Source organism: Acipenser ruthenus, chromosome 17 (assembly GCF_902713425.1).
Source record: "Acipenser ruthenus chromosome 17, fAciRut3.2 maternal haplotype, whole genome shotgun sequence".
Classification (NCBI taxonomy): Eukaryota; Metazoa; Chordata; class Actinopteri; order Acipenseriformes; family Acipenseridae; genus Acipenser; species Acipenser ruthenus.
Window position 1 is genome coordinate 30,142,813 of NC_081205.1, and position 17,500 is coordinate 30,160,312.

Consider the following 17,500-nt stretch of genomic DNA (forward strand, 5'->3'; position numbering starts at 1 on the left):
GAACTACCGCAAATCTGCCGCACGCCTCTGCGTTTAACCCAAAGAAAACCAACCATTATTGAAATGTGTCTGGCAGTGATCAGGTAATAGTTTTTCACTGAATTGATTATGCGCTGACAGTTTCCGATGTAACCCTGAAAATGCATCAACTTGTGTAATGAGGACCTATTAAGGCTATTGATTTCCTGATTTCAATTGATAGCTAACAGGCCAAAGCTACACATCAATATTTGCATAACTAATACCCAGGAGCTAACAACTTTGACAAATGAAACCTCAGCAGCCCAAACAGCGAAAGCCGATGAATAGAACGTTACTAGAACAATATAAACCCCTGGCACTCAAATAGAGACGTAATGAATACAAACAGCCTCGTTTAACCCATGTTCAAGAGAAGCATGAAGGATTAAAACTTTAAAACCAGGGTGCGAATGTTAAAAACGATTGTGAGGCTTGACATTTACAAATTCACATGGGATTCTTTTGTTCACTTGTTTTGGTTTGTTTAACACCTAATTATTTCTTTACTATCTCAGTCGTGAAACACAAAAATGAAAAATATGACAAACCACACCATTACTGGTCTGGACTTTTGGTTTATTGTGAAAGTGTTCCCATTCAAACTTCTGAAATATCGTGGTAGAGAGCACAACAAACAAACACAAACACGTACACCGCGCACAGATTCACACAACATGCACAAACACACAATCACATCATTCGCTTACAAGATCACACACATATGAAAAACCCTCCTCTCCGTCATACACCTGTCATTGATCTATTAATCAAATTATTGTGAGTGACAGGACTGACATCGGTGAGCATTTTTGGTTTTATATCCACTTCCCAGGTCATTGCTAGAGGCTATGCATAGTACAGCACTGGTTTGAAGCTCAGTGGCTTCCTTGCAATCTAATATGGGCTTAATGTTTAAAATCCAAAACACTGTTCTTGTTGTATATATTACGAATAAAACGCATAAAGGGAAGATGTATATTTGTGATACATCATGTGTACCTCATTCTCCTTCTGGAATTGAGAAATATGTCTACTTTCTCTGAAGCACTCCCCTGCCCACATGACTCTTAACAATATGGCAATTAACCATATGCTGTTTTGGGAAGAAAGAGTTTAAAATGGATAGTACGAATCTCTTTCAGCTGCTATAAATCGTTTTAAATCTACAGTGCTTGAACAAGTGGCCCATCTTGCTGAAATAACAGTTTTCTTTTGTCCACAGAGAGTGTGGTACCTTTTACCTCATAGGAGCGTTTTCTTCAATAATATAGCCGCTGAGGGGACAATCAAAACCTGGTATGGCAGTCCGAAGCTTTTTACTTACACGTGGAGATAAAAGCTGACAGATCTAATATGTCTTCAGACACAACTGTAGTCAAGAAATTCAATTTCATTTAAAAAACGCTTGGTGCTTAAGTCAAAGGATAGTTTCAACTTCGTAATATCATAAAGTAGCGATGTAGGATAATTTGATTCCAAATTCTATTTTTAATGACAAAGACTGACTTTTGCACAGTGAGACAGTCACAGGCTTCAACATTTCTGAAGTCTCTTAAAACCAAAGGCATTTGTCTTTCTTTTTTTTTCAAATATCTATTTTCACTACACTCTTTACTCACTAAACATCTGACATTTTCAGTAGTAACAATTACTAAGTTTACTGATCAAGGGAATTCCTTGCTAACTGATTCTCTAACTTTAATTTAGAAAACAGTAATATATAGCATTTTGTAACACTTGTGAAAATTAAGCAACTACAGTAACTGCACAGATTAAAGTTAATTAAGAAATTACAATAACGTTGTAACAGAATCTATTAACATATTTTAACATTAAACAAAACCACAGCATCATCAGTTGTTTATTGTGGCTTTCTGGCAAGAAGAGTAATTAATCTGACCTTGGAATCATAGATTATTTTCTTTCAATTAACGATGGCTCCAACTGAACGCCCCGGCGTTGAAAAATGAGCAAACCTATAGTGCGTTATTGGAGCAGTTTAACACAAATGAGTGAAATTGCACTCCCTCAATCCACTACATTGGGTTACAATGCAGCACTGCTGTTAATCTTTGTCGTACTGAGTTATGATAACAATGCTTCTAATGGCTGCACAATCTCGTCTGCATGTGGTTAATATGAATACTAATCAGGATCTCTCAGTGGGTCAGCAGATTAAGATCACAGCCAGTGCCAGATGCCGAGGTATCCCCTGGAGACTGGAAACATCCACACCAGGTGGTAGTGTCAGCCTAATGATGCTGCACAGACACACGGGAGGGCCCCAGAGTCCCGCTGGACCGATCATGGCCGATCAAGGTGCTCCCCTCGCCCCAGGGGGAGGGGGCAGGTCCTCACTTATCAACCAGCACATTTGGTTGGCCACGCGAACCATGTTGCAAGAGAAGCATTGTCACCGATAAGATCATGATTGCAATCTACACGCTTCATTCAATAACAGTCAAATTATAAAGTAATTACCCCAACACAAGCATAAACAATAGCCTTAGAAATGGCACGAGGCTCACTCAAAGAAAGAGAGTACTTGAATCTTCTATGCAATCTAAATTAGTTTTTTTTTTGTTGTTTTTTGATTTTGCTTTTGGGTTGCACAAGCACATAAAGAGGAGCACTTTGTTCCAAATAAATAATATAAATACTGTATGAAAGAGCTTGAATGTATATGATATGATATTTTAGTGGTTATTTATACAATGTTAAATGTTCATCTATCTATTCGACCATTTGGCATTGTACATCATGAACACAGACATACAAACATACTGTACATACCGAAAGCATTTCTTCCCTAGTGGAACTTTTTTTTTTTTTTTTTTTTCAGCAGAACAAAAAGATATTGACTTTTTTTTTTTTTTTAAGCACAAATCCCACATCACCTTACTCCTGCACAGTACCAGGCAGTTTAGCTGTATTCTCCCAGAATGATCCAGTTTAACTTCTAGGGGCTTACAGACATGGAATGCTTTCCCCTAAACTTAACAAATTTCGCTGTCTTCGATGTAAAAATACAAAAGAAAAAAAAATCTAAGGAATCCAAACAAATATCCAATTTCTTCACCATTCCTTATTATAAAGAGCTGCTGTTACCATGACCAAACTGCAAAGTGTTCTTTGTTTAAAAGAATGTGTGTACTCTGTCCAGTATTTCTACAAATAGCAGTTTGTCAGGCTTCTGATACTGAGATATCATGATGTTAGTCTCTGAGAAGTGTTGTTATAGTAAAATGACTTCTGAGGGTCATCTCCATATTTTTTTGCTTCATAAAATCTATCACATGTTGTGATACACAAGGTATTATGACCAGAGATCGTGCGTTCAGGTAGTCCTAAAAAAAAAGAACTGTTTATTATGCCCATTCAGGAAAGATTTTCCACTTAGTTATCCTATGATAGTATTTCTGTAACATGCTGAAACAGTCAAACACATAAGGTAGCGGGCTGATGCTTTATTTTATATATGGTATATGTGATAAAACCTATTAACATTTCACTAATCCTCCAAACGTTCAGCCATAAACAAGAGAGTGTCTTGGAGTTCACACATGGCCGCGAGGTTCACAGATACTGTAGACTACTCTACACAGCCTATTCGTACAATTGAGGGCCAAGTCACATAAAACATCAAGGCTGAAATGGCCACATATTTACATTAAAAAAAATATAAACATGGTTTTAGATAATCAATATTTCTATGTGTGTATCATGTTAGGAAATACTCCAAGCTGTTACAATATAAAAGGGCTGCAAATGGTTTCTGTGTGCTTTATAACACTGCTTAACTAAACTGATTTTTACTTCCCAAGAGCTACATCTTCAAGATGAGGGCTTCAAGGTGAAGATGGGAGAGCCAATCAGGAGCTTTAGGGCTAAAAAAGGAATATGAGATAACGCAGAGTACACAAGCATCCCCTTTCAGCAAGAACAGATCCGGGTACACTCAAACAAAACTACAAGAGAAACAACATAATGAATTCATACCTGGATTTATCTGGTCTGTCTGTTTACAGATACATGTTGATATCAACCGAGAGCAACTTTAGAACAAGATGCCTTTAAATATGTTGGTGTTATTGCCATAAAGCAACGCTTGTGTATGTAAATTGTACAGTAAATAAAACTCATGTGTTACTAATGATGCATTGGATGGCATATACTGTAATTGCAGGCAACCATATGGAAAAAGTTTGAACTTTTTTGGAGTGACTTTGTTAGCATTATACGTATGGTACAGGAAATTAAATATCTGATATATTAAGGGCAGTTAAAACATGTTTCAAAACGGCTCCAGGTGTAGAAACACATCTTTAAATGCAAGAATGTCTACTGTGTATAGAGCGCATCTATGTGAATGATATAGTTTGCATCGCAATGCACCGATCTTCAGAAATCTACAACTTAGTTCATTAATGGTTAATCCCCAGAGAAAGAAAAAAAAAAGATGTAACCATTTTCAAAAGTTGACTATCAATCAATCAATCAATCAATATTTATTTTATATAGCGCCTTTCATAGTGGACCACCATCACAAAGCGCTTTACAAGACAGTGAGGAACAATGCATAATACATTACAGTGAAATACAGGTCATAGTACATTAAATATAAACAGTAAAAACCAATGCAAATACATTAAATACATGCATAATACATTAAATACAAGGCTAGGATGTGCATTCTAAACACTGTGGTTGCGTGTGAATAAGATGTAGTGAAAAACCTGAAATAACAGTTTAGACAGCAGCTAACAACAGATATCAGGCTAAAGAGCATTGAAAGCAAGAGAGAACAAGTGAGTCTTGAGGGTTGATTTGAAGCAAGCAACTGTGGGAGCTACACGCACTAAAGCTGGGACAGAGTTCCAGAGAGTCAGGGCCATGAAGCTAAAAGAGCGCTCTCCGAGTGTGGTGCACTTTTACTTGGGTATGACAAGGAAGCCAGAGTCAGAGGACCTCAGCTTGCGTGCAGGGACATAGCAGGTCAGCAGGTTGGAGAGATACTCTGAACCTGTGTGATGAAGGGCCTTGTAGGCAAGCAGGAGAATTTTGAAAGTAATCCTGAACTTTACAGGTAGACTACCATGATAGAATTTATTTTAGCAAATTAGCTTTTCATGCACCTCGGGAACTGCAATCGCATACTCATGCACCCTGTAGTCACAGAATTTATATTATGAGTGAACCATTAGTGACCTTGTAGGGGCTAAGTTCTGATGACCAAGCCTCAAAGGTCACTGCCACTGTCCAGGATCAAATGAACTAGGTTCAGACACTAAAATAAAAGCTCCTGACCTCCGACAATACCTAATAAACTTAAAGCATTGTAATACATTACCACATAGCATAGCACTTTAACTTATTGCCGTGCCAAAGTGTGACCTCATTGCAATCGAACAGGGCTCAGGCAAATTTAACCACTGTCCCAATATTAATTAAAGAAGTCCTTCTTGTCCAGCTATTCTAATGAACTGAAATCATTAGGTAAAAGCCTGAAGTGCGTTTATCAAATTAACCCTTTTGCTGCAGCCCAGACAGTACAGATCCAGTTTGCAATTACTAATGAAATGAATGTCACACCTTACATTACATCAGCGGTATTCCAATCCAATACCTTGTTACATTCAGGCCCTTTATCACTTAGTGCAACACTGGGGTTCAATTAAACCAATAAAGCTGTGTTGGAGCAAGGCCCTGGACCACTTATTTCAATACATAAGCATATAGTTGGTTCCTTGACTGGAATGGTTTGAAGAGCCACGAGTGAGCATCACTACATTACAAACTTTGAGCAAATGCTGACTGAAACAGTTTTGCATGGTGGACACAATTTATTTGAGGTTCACCTATTTGAACATTTCTGACCACCTGTTACCAATTGTTTAAGAGAACAATGTGGGGTGCTGATGATGTGTTAATGTGTTTAGGCCATTGCGTAGTATCAGCCTTTCCCACACTGTAACAGGAACCCTTATTGAAATCACAACACAACCACACTGTTTCATTTGCTTTGCACTGCTATAAACTTTACATTGGTCCTTCTAGAAGGCCACCAATGCACCACCACTCAGCTCAATAGTACTCTGCTTGCACAGGCTCTTCAGCTTTAACAGCCACAAAGTCACGGTAAGAAACACTAAACCACTGTCCTGAAATCTAACATTATTTCATTTGGATGTTCTATTATAAACAATGTGAAACAAACCTCACCAGTGGCAAATGAAAATTCACACAATCTCTAAATGACAAATGCACAAAAACAAAACAAAAAAAAGGTTGAACTGTTTATCTTTCAAAAGTGACTCGCTGTTTATGTTGGTTTTTGTACATCACAAGCGAGAGAGTTTGGGCATTCGTCGCTAATGAACTTGTCAAGGCTCGGCTTGCTCCCCATTTCCTGTTTGAGGAAGTTTCCCTAAAAGCTGCAGAGTAAAGTATGGTCCTGTTTATTGCTATTTGTCTGCCAGGGTCCCAGTCTGTAACCGCCCATTCCCCTTGCCCACATGGCTCTATACGTTTCAGCCTTTCACACTGATGTTCCTCAAGCATGTGGCACATGACTTAAATGGAGCAAATTAAACTGTCTTCCCAGATATCCTTTCACATTTGTAGCCCTCATTTCTCTGTTTAACACATGGGTAAGGCACCCCATTATCTGCCTGCAGAGGTCGACCTCAGGATATTAGATTCTGCCACAGCTCTCCCTTGTACTAAACCAAGGGGAAACACTTAATCACCCCTGCCTTTTCAAGAAAAAATCAACTTTAAATTTGCCATGATGAAAAATCAATAAGCCAGTAATTGCTTGGCTTATCATCGTGTGGAGGAACAAATTGTGAGCCACGGCTTGGCGTCCACACAGATTTGGCTGTAACACACAGAGTTTCAGGATCACTGGGTTAGAAAAGGAAAAGGTCTCGGAGTGATAATTAAATCTTCTCATAGTGATTTTCTGCCAAATTTATTTCCCGCGGGTATATAACTCTGATTCACTGCTTACAAGCCAGGCATAACTAATCATTTCAACGTGGGGCAACACACCTTGGGAAGAAGAGAGAAAAAAAAAATCAATCATTGTAAAAAAAGAAACATAAATGTATGTTCTGAAATCAATGTTGCATCACTGATTTTATTTTTGAGTATGATTTTATTTTTTTTCATTTTCTGCTGCCTGGATTATGCATGGCACTTACTGTAATATAGTTGAGCAAACATAAAAATGTCAGTAGTGGTTCAAATTATGAACGTATGTAAGGATGCGTTCACAATATAAATATGTATAACCGTAATAATAAAAACAGATCAATTATACTTGTACTGCAAAACTTCTTCTAGAGATTGTGGAACATTTAACCTTTTTTTCCCCAATATTAAAATCAATATAAACTGTGTTTCCTGAGGAAAAAAAAAATCATATTCAAGTTTTGTTTTTAGCACATCAAAACAAACCGGTGACAAATCATAAGAACCCTGATATGAGTTTGTATAAGAAACAATAACTAGTTATCATCTGTAGTTAAAACACTAAATTCCAAATAGAAATGGTCATTTATGCTCACACCAACGACATCTTCCTCAGTTAAATCTATTAATGTTACTTGAACTCAACACCACCTTTATTGTAAAATGGTTTTACAGGAATAGACGCAACAAACACAGCTGTGGATATAGATCTAGTAAAAAGGTTGTGATATACTGACAACATCCTCAATAAATGCCAGTGTACACCCATGAGTTTTTTTTTTCCCCCAATAGTATTGCAACCAAGTGTTAATAGCAAAAACAAATAAAACATTTGTAAAAATCATTATTTTACATTACGGTTTGATAAAGGTAGATGAAAAGAGAGTATACATAATATTTACCAGATTCTAAATTTCTGTGCATGTCCTTCAAGTGGCAGAAGGGACCGTGATAATTAAAACATTTAAAGCAGTGTGAGCCCCATGTCTCTGATCTGATGCTTGGGTCAGCCGCTTGTAGATTCTAATTTGTCCTCCATTTGTATTCATGACAGGAAGGCACTAAATATTTAACAGCAGTCCAGCAGGAGTGTGTATTGTTGGGCTTGGAGGTCAAATAATTTGATTTCTGAGCAGATTATACTTAGCATCAATGTCCAATTGTTCCCTGTTTTGTAATGAAAATACAACAAAACCATTACTGGAAGCTAAGTGCTATTCTAACCTTTTTCAGAAGTAGGTACTGTAATGATGGATTTCATGATTTTATAATCATTCCATAGATTTAGTTTAAAAAAACACACACAAGGTATTTTAATTCAGAGTTGTGTTCCTGTAACAGTGGTTAAACTTTCACATTGACTGCTGCAGAGACCAGCAATGCTTTAAAAAAACATTTGAAACATAGATACTTTTTTTGTAAACGTCACCCTTTCTGTGTCTTTTAAACCATCAAAAGTGATGGTAATCTAGATATCACTATCTTCAGAGTTAAAACTTTTTTTTTTTTTTTTGGTAGTCTGATAAAGTAATTTTCCCACATAAGTGGCAACAGAAATTTCTAAATGTATCAACATAGTCAATCATTTTTTCCCCTATTACAATTTTTTTTTTTTTATGAAAATGTGAAAATAATAATAATAAAAAAATGGCAAGATAAACCCAGTCCAGATTAAGATTAGAAAAAACAAAATGAAACATGTTACCTCAAAACTAGTTATCATCTAGAAAATTCACAAGGAGACCAAATTGGTTTCTACAATAAAAACATATATATACACACACATACACACACTGTATATATTTTGGTGAGCATGACAATGTAATCTCCACACAGACAGTTTGCAGGCTGCATCAGCAGTGATTGACAACACAGCTAGTTACATCCTGATGAGGTGTAAATGGCATGCGAAGATGACAGGGGAAAATCCTGACTAAATATTTAATGGCCACATAATTCTCGAACAGCAACACACACAGGTACAAATTGCACTTATGACCTGCTGTATACCCACTGTAATTAACAACCTTTTTTTTCTGCAAAAAGATACAATTCTCAATCTTTAAAGCTATTTATGGTCTTGTTTACCTTTCAGACGAAAGGTTACAAAAATATCATTATTTCTCTCATTAAAATGAATGGTAGCAATAGCAATGCAAGACTGTGGGCACATGTTAAGGGCTATTTAAGGTCTAAACAGCCAAGTGAGAACTATGCATTTCAAGTGTGGGATTTAAAACTAGAATTTTTTAGGAATGCTTTTTAGAAACAAATATGCCTACATGTAATAACCCAACATCTAGCTATATATTCTTAAAGTCTATGTGGAACACTAGTTTATAAAGAGTTGAGAGTCTTACATCATTAAAACAGCTGAATATAATAATAATAATAATAATAATAATAATAATAATAATAATAATAATAATAATAATAATATTCACAAATGTTTTTCTTAGTATTATATTTAGTTTTCAAATGTACACTTCCTTATACTCATACTTTAAGAGTACAACGTTTTACATTTTATTGTAACATTTATTTTTAATACTAATAAAATAGCCTTTCGAAATCACTTCAAAAGACTTGTAGCAAGAAAGAAAAAAAATGAAAAGGCATTATGAATCAAGGCTTTGATCTTTGCACACACAGTAATGCCTGCTTTTTTCTTTTTCTTTTTAATTACCCATGAGTGTACAAAAGACACTGCTCGGTTTAGAAACCTACAGATCTTTTCCTTCAGAATGATATTAGTGTAATGCCTTTTAAATGTAGCAGTCATAATAAAACTATCAGATAAGACATATACACTTCCTTTTCTTTTCAAAATGCACAACTGCTTTATGCATTAAAAAAGGTTGTTCTGCGTTTCAAGCAAAACACAATATCCTATAAAAAAAAAAAAAAAAAGAATCTGCTGGCCTTGCACTCTTCAACACAAGACTGTTATAATACAAAGCCCATCATTCCTTCTGTCTCAGCTCAGCCCAAAAAACTAAATCAAGGAATAGATACAGCACTAAATGCTACTCAATAAAGATAAGGTTTACTCTACTCTGAAATTCTGCAATGGAGAATAAGTTAGCATTTAAGATCGAAGAAGAGACAGCATGATCAACTTATTTTCCTTCCCAGTTTAAAACAAACAAAAAAAACTATGGAAAGTTTCATTACATATATTCTCTGTTTTTTGTTTTATGATTTGCAGCACTTACCACATGGAGCCATTATAAGCAACAGCTTTTACAGTACTGCCAGAATGCCATATGGCAGCAAGCTGTGGGTTTTCACGAAGTGGAAAGAAAGTAACTTTGCACTAAAAATACATTGGCCATCAACAGCAAGGTACCCTACAACATCCCAATCAGGACAGTGGTTTGGGCATGAAAATCAGACTGTGGTATCTCCTAACAAAGATAGCCATGCAAAGATCGGTATTTGGATCTCAAATAGCAAAAAAAATAAAAAATAAATAAATAACATCCATAAACCAAATTAAAAACTACCTTTATATTTCTTTTTTCTACTTTATTAGAATCCAAAGTTAGACCTGGCATATACGATTACATTATACAACAGTGTTCTGAAAGTCTGCCATTTATCATGTGTGCCATTCAGATGTGAAGAAGAGTAATTAAATGTTGAAAGTGGCAAATTCATGCCCTGTGAGCCGTTTATATGCACAAACCTGAATTAGCGAAGGTCAGAGGTACCATTAGGAATACAAGAGTAAGAGGGTTTGGGCATGAAGCCAGAAACATGGCCATCCCAATGCAAGAAACTAAACGATGGGGGTTTGGGGACCCCTTGAACCTTTCAAGTGCACACACCAGCTAACTCATTTAATTAATTAAATACATGGCTTCAGTTGCACACAAAAAGGAAGCAATAGCTGTCTAACTTTACTATATTCCAAGAAAAAGTCAATTCTGAATATTCAGCACACTACTGTGCTTTATTAATGGACATCTGTGGTTGAGTAGGATGGTTAGGAGGCAAAGTTTTACATTGAATAGCTATTTCTAGGGCACTCACATGGGAGTCTACTTTAGTACCTATAAATCAACAGTAATAAGAACCAGAATACAAACCAGCACAATATCGCAATGGACACCAATTCAGAAACAAACCCAGCTTTATCCAGTGCCAAAACTATAAGCAAGCTAAACTCCCACCCTCCTTGTTCATTATCTCAGGATTGTTACATTACCGTCTTCTTTCTTCTTCCTCGCCTCCTCCTCCTTCTTCTCCTTCGCTTTTAATACTTCATCAGTTTCAGCTGCAATAGAAACAGATCAGGGTTAAATTAATCTCTCTCTCTCTCTCCTGTTTATTAACAATGTTGATCTGGTGGATTTCTTCCAGACAGTAGCTCAGATTTGGATTGAACAAAGCTATCCCGATAGCCATTTCTCCCCTTTACACAATATCGGTGTGGTGCACAGCCTCTTGTTTGAAAAAATATGTATGGTAGTGGATCTTCTTTCTCTCAATAAAATGAGATAACATATACATTTCTTTTGGTGGTGGTGGTGGGGGGGGAGGTTGTGAATCCATACATTTGGTTCCTGTATATACAAATAGCATGATATCAACTGCGATTACAGGACAACTTTAGTCACTGGTTTACAACTGGCTAATTTAGATTATAATTTTCAAAAAAACTGGAAAGTATATGTATACTGTATATATTAAAAACACTTGAGATCCCGTTTTGGCTATTACACAACATTTTTTTTTTTTAAAACAGTAAATATGTTAAAGAAGATTAAAAATCTAACGGGACATAGGAGGGACTATCAATATACTCTGTAAATTAATTACATTTCTGTTCTAGCACATCATTTATTCCGAAGCATTAATGTCTCAAAGGAGCCATTTCCCTTTATTGCTATATTGCTTACTGCCTGATGAGTGAACTATGTGAAAATCAGTCTCTAATAACATTATACTTGATGACTTTAAACTTTAAATAAGTACTGAGCCATTAAAATGCTACCTGGCCATTAAGGGAGAAAAAAGCAGAAAACTAAGCTCAACAATGATAAAATAGAAGAAATTTAAATGAATTGTTACATTAAAGTGGCCATCAATAGGCAGAATGATTCCATGCACCGTAGACAGCAACTGTTTGATCCTTTCTTAAACTGTTCTGTCAACGTGCCTTGAGTGAATTTTCCGAAGGCTACCTTTGCTTTAACTAGGCTGACACTTCCATTTTCTACAATAATGTCTTCAAGACAATACCAGTTTCAAAAAGTATGCATTGCGACAAACCAAGAAAAAGATGAACTCATTCAGGAAAAAAAATCCCATAATTCCACAAAATATCTACGTATGCACAAACCATCATGCATGCATATTGCCTGTTGATGTGCGCAGCAAGTAATGTTTTAATCTGGATTGTATTGCAAATTGCAGAAAGAGCAAGGAGGAATCCACTGTACATAACAGGAATTAATTTGTTGATTTTCCATTTTTCTGATCCAAAAGCATTATATATAATAAATTTAAAAAAACACAACAACAACAAACATCATCATATTTTAGGTTCTTCAAGAGATTTTCGTTTTCCTGGCAATTTTACAAGGTTTCAATCAATGTAAATTAAAAAAATATATATTGTTTGCATTCAGTTATTAAAACAAACATTCATTCCTGAAGCAAACTCTTACCACTTACATTTTGCTGGTAAACATGTTTGAAATAAAAACAATTCTAAAAGTAGGCTGCGCCACCGTGTTGTACGCATTCCTAAAGCAGAAATTGAACACAGCCAACTACATTACACGGTCATTAAAAATACAGAGGGCCACTAAAGCCAGTGCACCCGGCTAATTTGCAGAGAAATTCTCACAAACAAAGTGGCTGTCACACTCGGGCATGGGAAATTAACTTAATGTTATGGCCTATTTCCAAGTTCAATAAGCAGTATATGGGAGAATGATCTTAAATAGAGTATTCTAAAAAGGCTTTGAAATCCTCATTAACTATGCTAAAAAACACTGTTTGAGGCTATTAGCTAAATCAGATTGCTCCACCACCAACACACGCTATGACTAGATAACTACCAGAATGTGTGCTTAATAGTAATCAAGCGGAACATAAAATTAACTAAACAAGCACTGTGGGTTTAAGGCTGCTGTAGAGGGGTTAACTTTGGCATTAATAGGCTTTTGTAATATTTTGGGTATATTACAAAAGCCAGACTGCATCCCATCAAGAATGTTTCGCATTAGGTAATAAAAACAAACTCTTCGAAATGGTAAAGACTTTTACTTCATTTACACTTCATTTAGTCACTGCTGGAAGGCCATGGATAATAGAAATCCCATTGAAATCCAATTTGGATTATATGTGTAATTGTAGATCTACCCCTTGAGTCATGTAAAATGCTAGGCTAATGTTTCATTCAAATTATCCCGCTCCAAACCACATTCTACTCTTTACAACCATCTTCAAAATGTATTAGCAGAGCTCATTAGAGTGAAATTTAATAATGCAAACATCAGGTGGATTTCAAGAACCTCCATTATCAAGTGAAGATGGATGGCTTATATATAGCTCTTGGGCCAACTGGGCACAATTTAGATTCAATAAACTAGCATGCCTGAATTTGATTTATCTATTACAGTATGGTAGTTTGGTCTTTCTTAGTGATTTCCTATTACTCCTTAGAAAGAACAATTCATTGGTATTTTACAAAAGGCTGGGAGGTCAGCATGCAGAAATTATATTAAAGAAAAATGTGAAACGTGTTATTAAATTGCAGTATGCCATGAATATATAAGCTATGGTAAATCTGGGCATCTTTCTGTTCTTTGAATTAGAGGTGGCTCAACGGATGACTTCCTGCCTCCACAGTAAGCCCTTTCACTGTAATAAAAATAAAGAAAACAACAATAATTTTAGAATGCATCAAGCAGCATTTAAAAATAACTTTGTCATTGAGCTATTTTGTTTTTATACATAAATGTATATTACTGAAATAAAATTGTTTCGTTATATATTTAAAAAAATATGTAACATAATTATGACATTGTCGGCCACAAAGTACTGGTTGAATTGATATTGTTGGTTGAGCTGTAAAGAGCCCACATGGATATCATCCAGACTTACATTGCCCAGAGTCGTAGCAAGGTGTTTTGGGCAGCTTGTGGTCATGCCTCAGATGAGATGTAAAACTCTGTGCACAATAAGAAACCACCAGCATACTGAAAACTCATTGTTTAAATGACATCATTCTCAAGCAAGAGGACATTGATAGCATTTTAAAACATAAAATAAATAAATGAGAAACACAAAAACGCCTGACTTCTAAATGATTTCTGCATGCCTGTGTGCAAGACATTGTCACAGCTTACATTGTGTTAATCTACCTTTGTCCAATGGCGACTGACTACAGGTTTAAATAACATAAGTTCACACAAGACCTCTTACAAGGAACATGAACATTAATATCTGTTTTTATACCATGTGGGGGTCAAAAAAAGAGTTTGTAAATACCATAGATACCAATACATCGGATCAGATCACGTTGTCTCTGCCTCGAGAAACACAAAACATTTTAATCCTCTGTGATTAATTACATAGGCCTAATATCAAACAAACACTTTTGGTAAATTGCTGGTATTCTTAAGAAACCGAAGTATCCAAAAAGACCTTTGATACCCCATTAGTGATGGTTTGTTAGATTGCATCCTGTTTCACTGGAGGCCTTCTATTCCTTAAGCAGTGTTCTGAACACTTAGGAGATTTGATTGAGGCTTTCATTTTCAGATTTAGTTTGCACCTCAAGAGTTCTATTCCTGTTCCAATTTCTTTAGAGAATTCGATGCATTATTGCCGTAATGATCACAACATAAAATCTACCTTGCCTTCATCTCGGCAGAATACATACATCTATGTTTTCAATTGTAAAAAATCCACACTGTAAAATTAGTGGTTGCACCTTGGGAACGTTCTCCACTCATATTCCCCCAAAAATGAGCTATCCATCAAGGAACGCATGTGTTTGAAAGTCTAAAGCACTAAATCAGAAATAAACAAATGAGTGCTTTGAGCAAAACGTCCTGCTCTTCAACGAGCGTTAATGTTCAATGTGCTTGGAAATAAGTGAGTTTTATTTTTTTTACTGTGTTGTGGACAAAAAAAAAATCTGTTCTTTTATATATTCTTTACTTTTACCATCATCTAGTCTATAAAGTATATATCAAAAATGAAAAGGTGGGGTAACGCACTGTACTGTAGAAACATATTAACCAAATACCTTGGGATTTTTTTCACATTTCTAACACACTTGTATACAGTGCATACAGATTGATGTAATGAATCAGCATTGAAAAACTACTGAAAATATATATCAAACACTTTTAAAAGTATCTGCAGTTATCACGTATTCCTTTTCTAAAAGCAGCCCTAACCCATGTTTTGCTCATCACCTACAAATCAGAAGAGCATTCCAATTGCAGTATTTGCACTGGTTTCTTTTTGATATATTCACCAACGTAAAAGTATGCACTCAAGAGTGCGCCTCCAACAACATATGATCTCCGATAATAACCAGAACAGAACTCACCTACAGGTATAGCTTTTGAAAATATTAAGGGCACACAGTTTACAGTCTGTGCTTACTTATTAAAAGAACAAAAACATTTCTAGGCTTGGCAAAGCAGACATACATATAGATTGGGAGCAGTAGAGAAAAGCCTGAAGCAGTAATGTCTAGGGAAAGAGCTTGCCTTTCTTTCTTGGCTGTGCAGTATTTGCTAGCGTAAACATAAATACAGGACAACGCTACTGATGACTTCTAGGGCTGAAAGCTTGGCTGCTAGAACTACATTATAGCAGCAATCTATTTGATCCTGTGGCCAATAAAGCAATGCTCCCATAATAAACATCACACAAGTTGAACTCTCAATAATTACTGTGTTTGTAATAAGTCAGAGGAAGATATCAGCAGCACAAAATAAAAAAAAGGCACTGGTAAACACTTTGGGTCAGATTCTTATTTAGGCTGTGAGCATAACATCCACCTTTATTTTTATAATACATAACTGTTAGGAAATTCTGAAAAATAAAATGCATTCACTACTTAAGATGTACATGCCACCTGCTGCAGATATGTGGCCCTGTAGTTTAATCAGCTCAGGGTCAACCAAACCAAACAACAACACACTGTTTGACAAACACATTTACAGTACTATTGCAGGTTACTATCTGTTACAGTGAAAGCTGAACATTAAGTCACTGTTGACAATTGCTGGTAATTGTCAACAGCAAACAAAACCAATAACAGTAGATAATAACGACTTACAAAAAAGATCCTGTTTTAATTATATTTTCAAGATTTACGTGCCAGTGTTGACAACAAACATGTAAAGAATTAATATTATGAATTATATTTATTTTTGTGAATTTCAATCCCTTCGACAGCATCAATATTATTCAAATTACTGTATCTAAAAAAACCTTCTATTTAAAAATAAACACTGCAATATACCATGACAAACGCAATTTGAAGTAATACCATATTCACTTTTTTTTTTCTAATTCTAGAGATAACTAAAATTGAAGATGTACAGCAACTCTAGATTTTAATCGCGATTCACATCTCTAAGAAAAGAGAGGTACATTTTATTACCCATTAAAAGAAAGTTAACCTTTATGCCCTACTTAGAGTATCGTTGGCACTGAAATGCAGTCAGTGTCGCAAATGGGATAATGAGGGCAATAGGTTAAACGCTTGCATCTTCATATGATGTTACTGAGCAATGCCACTAGGGGGCATGGTGTCCTTCCAGCTGGAGGGAAGGAAGCAAAACTGAAAACATACATTGATTTATAATTAATTTAAAATTGAAATATTAATTAAATATAACAGTTCATAAACTGTGTAGTAATGTAATGTAGGGGAGAATGTATTCTTTGGAAACTTTATCGAAATACAAAATAAACAAAACAATATATGAGAGAGAGAGAGAGAGAGAGAGAGAGAGAGAGAGAGAGAGAGAGAGAGAGAGAGAGAATATATGAGGTAAGTGCATCTCCAGAACTGTTTTATTTTTTTAACAAGATTACATGAGCAAGTGCATTTAAATTGTGTCAAATGTATAAAATATTAAATAACAAAACCTAATTAAAATCAAATCATACAAATTCCATATATTATTAATAAAAGAGTAGCTTTTTTTGAAATTGTACTGGTACTGTAACCCAGTACAATAATTAATAGTATTTTCATGTGTCGCTTTATCTGTTGTGAAAATGCTTAAATCCTTCAGACCCAACCACTGTCTAAGGGGAAAAAATAATGAGGAAATTAATATAAAACTAATGTATATTTGAAGAATGAATGACTGCAGTGACAGATATGCAGATTATAGCCTAGGACTTAAATTAATTATTGGAACAGTCTACTCCCCCATTCTGTTTATGTTTAGAAAACATACATTTTACCAGGGATGAAATGCCTGTCCGATTATATTTCAGTTTTAAGATCTCT

At 35.5% G+C, this 17,500-nt stretch overlaps 1 protein-coding gene across 1 annotated transcript in view; it reads right to left on the bottom strand.

Moving 5' to 3' along the window:
• LOC117422872 (serine/Arginine-related protein 53-like) overlaps window positions 1-17,500 on the bottom strand; it is a 94,902-nt gene that overhangs the window by 7,458 nt on the left and 69,944 nt on the right. Inside the window, exon 7 of the mRNA XM_034038078.3 lies at window positions 11,207-11,275. Coding sequence (XP_033893969.2) covers window positions 11,207-11,275 — 69 coding nt within the window. The remainder of the gene's footprint in view (window positions 1-11,206; window positions 11,276-17,500) is intronic.